This window comes from Cicer arietinum, chromosome 4, assembly GCF_000331145.2.
Source record: "Cicer arietinum cultivar CDC Frontier isolate Library 1 chromosome 4, Cicar.CDCFrontier_v2.0, whole genome shotgun sequence".
Lineage (NCBI taxonomy): Eukaryota > Viridiplantae > Streptophyta > Magnoliopsida > Fabales > Fabaceae > Cicer > Cicer arietinum.
In genome coordinates this window covers 42,298,712-42,303,879 of record NC_021163.2, presented here as the reverse complement: position 1 = coordinate 42,303,879, position 5,168 = coordinate 42,298,712, and the positions used below count along the sequence as shown (strand labels likewise).

Here is a 5,168-nt window from a genome sequence, read left to right as displayed (position 1 = left end):
CCGATCCAATTAGTTGTTATTGAAGTTTAGAGCAATTCTCATATGTTAATAGTCCAATGTGTACTGACCAGTAATCAAAGTTGCCTCCCTAAAATTTGGCTAACATGCAATACCAAATGTGGAAAGCATGAAATATCATGTTACCTTATTACCTCCATCCAAATAAAAAGGTGCAAGATTTTCAACACTGTCATTACTCACAAGTCACAGCTAGCAATTTATAATAATATCCTTGTTCTTTTATGTCCATTCTGCCTTAATCTTTTTGGTCCTATCCTTCTCTTTCTCTCTCCCTCTACTTAATTTCAATCACCAACTCATTCTATCTTCTTCTACTATACTCATTAATTAAGAATTTTTCTCTCGTCTTGTTTGTGACAGTACAAGTGTTCCATATTTTTCTATGTACATGAGATTGCCTAAAAAAGGTATCATTTAAAGACCATAAGCTAATAAAAGACAACATTGTTAAGACATGTCTATGTTGGATCTCAACGTTGACATAATCGATGAAACATCAGATTATTCCTCAAACAATTCTTCTCCTTTAATTTGTGACCTGTTGAAGAAAGAAAAAGATGTCTCAGATATAATCACGAGGACCCTTTTCCCTGTGAGTGCTGATAGAGGAGGTAGAGTATCTGATTCCATGACTCAAAATGGACTTAAAATCTTGCAACAAAAGAAACCTCAAGTTAGAAAAAGTAGGAGAGGACCAAGGTCTCGCAGTTCACAGTATAGGGGTGTTACCTTATACCGTAGGACTGGTAGATGGGAATCACATATTTGGTATGGTATATGATGGATTAGTATATAAATTTTAATCATTATATGTATAATTCTGTTTTGGATTTCATATTAACAAAACAGATATATTATTTTATATATCTTATTCTAATATAAAGAATGCATTAGCTAATTAATGTTGTTTCTGTTATAAATTGTTTGGTTGTCTCATTTCACTGACTTTGTTGCTTTTCTGTTTGTGACTTTTGAGTGCAGGGATTGTGGGAAGCAGGTCTATTTGGGTAAGTGTATTATTTAATTTGGTTGGTGTTGTTTTGATTAAATTATATATTGGTTGGAATTATTAGCAACTTTTGTGTATGATATAATATCTTTGTCAACATTCCCATGTTGAATTGAATAAGATATAGTTGAAAAATGTGCTTATTAATGGGAGATTCTTTACCTTATTAAACGGTTTTAAATGATATCTTTGTAAGGTTGAGTTAAGTCCAACTCAATAACTAATATAGTATTAGAGTCTCTTTAAGATTTGTTGGACCACTCAAGTTACATCTCAGATGTCTCATTCCAGATGTATTTATTAATGTAAATTTGTGGGACATTCCGACGTTATAATTCGATTTTGTAAAGATGATTTAGATTCAATCCAAAAAATAATAATAATTTTTTTTTATCTTGGTTGGTCTTATTGTTCTAATTTGATATTTGTTAGGTGGATTTGACACTTCTCATGCTGCTGCAAGGTGAGGACTGTTCTTTTAAGTGAATTAAGTAAACTTTATTGTTTACATTTTTTGTTTTGGTCACTTTTTTTTTTTATTGATAATTTTGGTCACTTATTCATAAACGAGATAATTTTGTGTTTACAGAGCATATGATAGAGCTGCTATTAGGTTTAGGGGAGTTGATGCTGATATAAACTTTATTTTCAGTGATTATGAGGAGGATTTGAAGCAGGTATGTTCAATTTCTGTTTGTATATCAATTTGTGTGTGGATTCATTAAGTTGGATTCCTTAATTTTGATTTGTATGTAGATGAAAGGTTTGAGTAAGGAAGAATTTGTACTAAGAGTTCGTAGACAAACTAATGGAATCTCAAAGAGAAATTCAACATTCAGAAGTGCATTAGTTCTTCACAAATGTGATCTACGAGTTAGACCTTTTGTTGGCAAAACGTGAGAACCTGTATTTTTTTCAATCAATGTATGCATTGTTTCAACTTTCAAGTGAATATTATGAAATTGCATAATTTTTAGTCTCTACATTTTTAAAATCGTTTTTCAGTCCTTTTACTTACAATCTTGAAATTTTTTTAGTCCTCTCTAGTTTTTAAGACATTGCATTATTATTAATGATGGCACACTTGAAATTATCTCTGTCATCATTTTTATTATTAAAATATTTAACTTTATTATTTAATATATTTCAATATTACTAATTTTTTTATAAAATTATATTAGGGAGCCCTACAAATTAATTAAATTCCTCCAATCATCTGCATTATTTAATGCATTTAAGCCATGTTTGTTATAATGTCTTGTTATTTTTACATAATTATGTTGCTATCTCTTTTGCATTAAATATTTTCTTTAACATTTTCTTTGTGCAGATTTTGTCATAAGCCACCCATAAAGCGTGATCATGAAGTAGAAACCAGTTGTAATCCCTCTACTACTTATAAGGGAGGGATAAATGCAAATTCTAACAAAACAGGTCAATTTCTTTTGTTAATTTGTATTCCGTCCGATATGACCCTCTAAAAAGAGGTTCAAATTCAATCATGGACAATAGATTAATTTAATATATTAAGGGATTAAATTGAAACTAGAATACATTAAAATTAAAAAAAAAAAATTAAAAACAATAAAGAAATCAGATAATTCTTCATCAACCTATAATTGCTGGTCACTCTATTTGGTTCATCACTGAACCAGGTCTATACTATGGGGCTCCACTGATTTGTCTTGAGTATCATTCTTTAAATTTAGTTAATTATGATTTTTTTTTTTTTAGTTACTAATGTAAAAAATATCATAACTACATAATTTTAAATTTGAATTTGTATGTCTCTTTTCATAAATTTGTATTTTATTTTATCTAAAATTTTCTTCTTTTATTTTATATTGTAAAATTGAAAAACCATTCAACATTCTTATTAATTATAAAAATTATGAAATACTTTTTATCTGTATGATATTAAACTTATTGAGTAATTATTATATAAATAAACTTCTTGTTACAAATAATGCAGGCAATTTACATAATCTTGATTTGAGTCTTGGGATTTCACCATCTTCCAAACAACTGATTAATAATGATTCTGGAGGTTGGTTTCCCTTTGGATGGACGACTTGTATGATACCCAACGAAAGGATACAATGGTACGACTCTTTACTCTGTTTTTTTTCTTTTCCGTTGCATTGTACTTAAATCTTCTACAATCACCTTTGTGTAGATATAGATGGAAATAAGCTAAATCAAACTAGATTATGGAATACTTTGAGTGATGGTTTACGTTAAAAATATAGATCCAACCCTGATCTATTATTTGTCTTAAGTCTATTATTAAAGTCTGACATCAAAATCATGACAAGTTCTGAAAGTATACTACACTATTATATTATTATGAAATGTTGCACCAGTCATCGCTTGATTTTTATAAATACACAAACAAATTACCATGTCAACGAGCTTAAATTTTATTTTTAAAATTTATTTTGCCATCTAACTTTATATTATATTATATTTTATAATAGTATTTTTATAATAAATCAAATATTGATGTAAATTAATATCTTTAAATTACATAAAATATTAACAAATTTATTATTTAACACAAAAAAAAACTTAATATAATAACAATAATAATAATAATAATAAAATAAGTTTATTTATATATAATTAAATAAGTCAAATTGGTAGGTTTAAAAGATGTTTTCAGTTGTATTAGTATATCTTTTTTAATTAAATAGATTTAAAAAAAAGTATTAGTCCAACTTATTATTTAAAGAGTCTAATCTCACATTGGTATGTCGTAGACTAAATTATAGGCTATTGCCGATCGACCTAACTTATTTATACTCCTAATAGTACGGTCGTTGATAATATTTTAATCTAACGGTTTACAACCATCTACACTCAATTGAAAATCCAATTATTTATTTGATAGGTAAAAGACGTTCCTTTTTCGAACAAAACTTATATGAACTAATGCATACCTGATACCACTGGACTAAAAAAGTGACAATCCTAATTCCTTTTATTTATTTTTTGTCTCTAATTTTTTGAACCTAAGATAAAATATTTAGTTTAATAATTTCGATATTTATTAGTTGAACTAGACGTTACGGATGCGACAATCCCAATTCTAGTGGACTTTGGATGTACTTGCTTAGTTCATAGTTTAATTATTTATATCATTTAAGAATTTAATTATTTATATCATTTTATCATAACTATTTATAAAGTCAAACATTTGATTGAATATGACGTGTCAATTGTGTAAAATATTCTACATGTTAATGGGTGAAAATTAAACTCATCATTTAATACTACATACATTTGTCCCTAAATATAAAATCTTTTAATAGTGTGTTTGGATAAGAGAATTATTCGAGGAAATGTAATTTTTAGGGGAATTCAAGTAATTCAAAACAAATTACCTTGGTTGAATATTAAATTTAGAGAATTTTTAAAAAGAATAAATTTCATGAGGTATTTCTTAAAAGCTAAATTTAGAGAACTTCAAATACCATCTAAAATCTAAGAATTTTAAATTTTCTCTTTACTTTATAATTTATGAATTATATATTGGTCTCTATATTTTTCAAATTTCCAATTTTGATATTATATGTTTAAAAAATTGCATATTAGTCCCTTTATTTTATACAATTTTACAAATTGGTCACTATTTTTTTTTTCTAATTTTACAAAGTGGGTTATTAAAAAATTACAAAATGGTCCCTCAATTTTTCTAAAATTTCAGATTTCGTCCAAATTTAATTTTTCATTTTAGTCCCGAAACTTTTTAATCTATATAAAAAGATAAACATAATAAAATGTATGATAGTAAAAAATAATTAATGCAGTTGAATTTTTGAAGACTAAATTAAACGTTTAATCGTTTTAGTTCTATAACTATTTTTTCCATTTAGTCTCTTGTCTTAATTTCTGATTGTCAAATTAGTTCCTTCCATTAAATTTATGCGGCAAATATATAATGTCGTGTATATGTGAAAAAATTACACTACAAGAAAGAAGGAATTTGTGAGGGCCAAAAGCCCTCACAAAGGGCAAATAGCAGCCACAAATGGGCTATTTGTGGCGGCATTAGGCAGCCACAAATAAGCTGGTCACAAACTTTTGTGAGGGCTTTTGCAACCACAAAGTTTGTAAAACACGTTGCCATTTGTGAGGG

The 5,168-nt window shown here is 27.4% G+C and overlaps 1 protein-coding gene across 1 annotated transcript in view; it reads left to right on the top strand.

Annotated features, from left to right (window-relative positions):
- The window catches only part of LOC101506074 (ethylene-responsive transcription factor RAP2-7-like), an 8,714-nt gene continuing 3,546 nt past the window's right edge, over nucleotides 1-5,168 (top strand). The window contains exons 1-7 of the mRNA XM_004514326.4: nucleotides 1-789; nucleotides 1,003-1,028; nucleotides 1,463-1,493; nucleotides 1,620-1,707; nucleotides 1,787-1,926; nucleotides 2,361-2,464; nucleotides 3,003-3,132. Of these exons, the coding sequence (XP_004514383.1) occupies nucleotides 476-789; nucleotides 1,003-1,028; nucleotides 1,463-1,493; nucleotides 1,620-1,707; nucleotides 1,787-1,926; nucleotides 2,361-2,464; nucleotides 3,003-3,132 (833 nt within the window). The 5' untranslated portion in view covers nucleotides 1-475. The remainder of the gene's footprint in view (nucleotides 790-1,002; nucleotides 1,029-1,462; nucleotides 1,494-1,619; nucleotides 1,708-1,786; nucleotides 1,927-2,360; nucleotides 2,465-3,002; nucleotides 3,133-5,168) is intronic.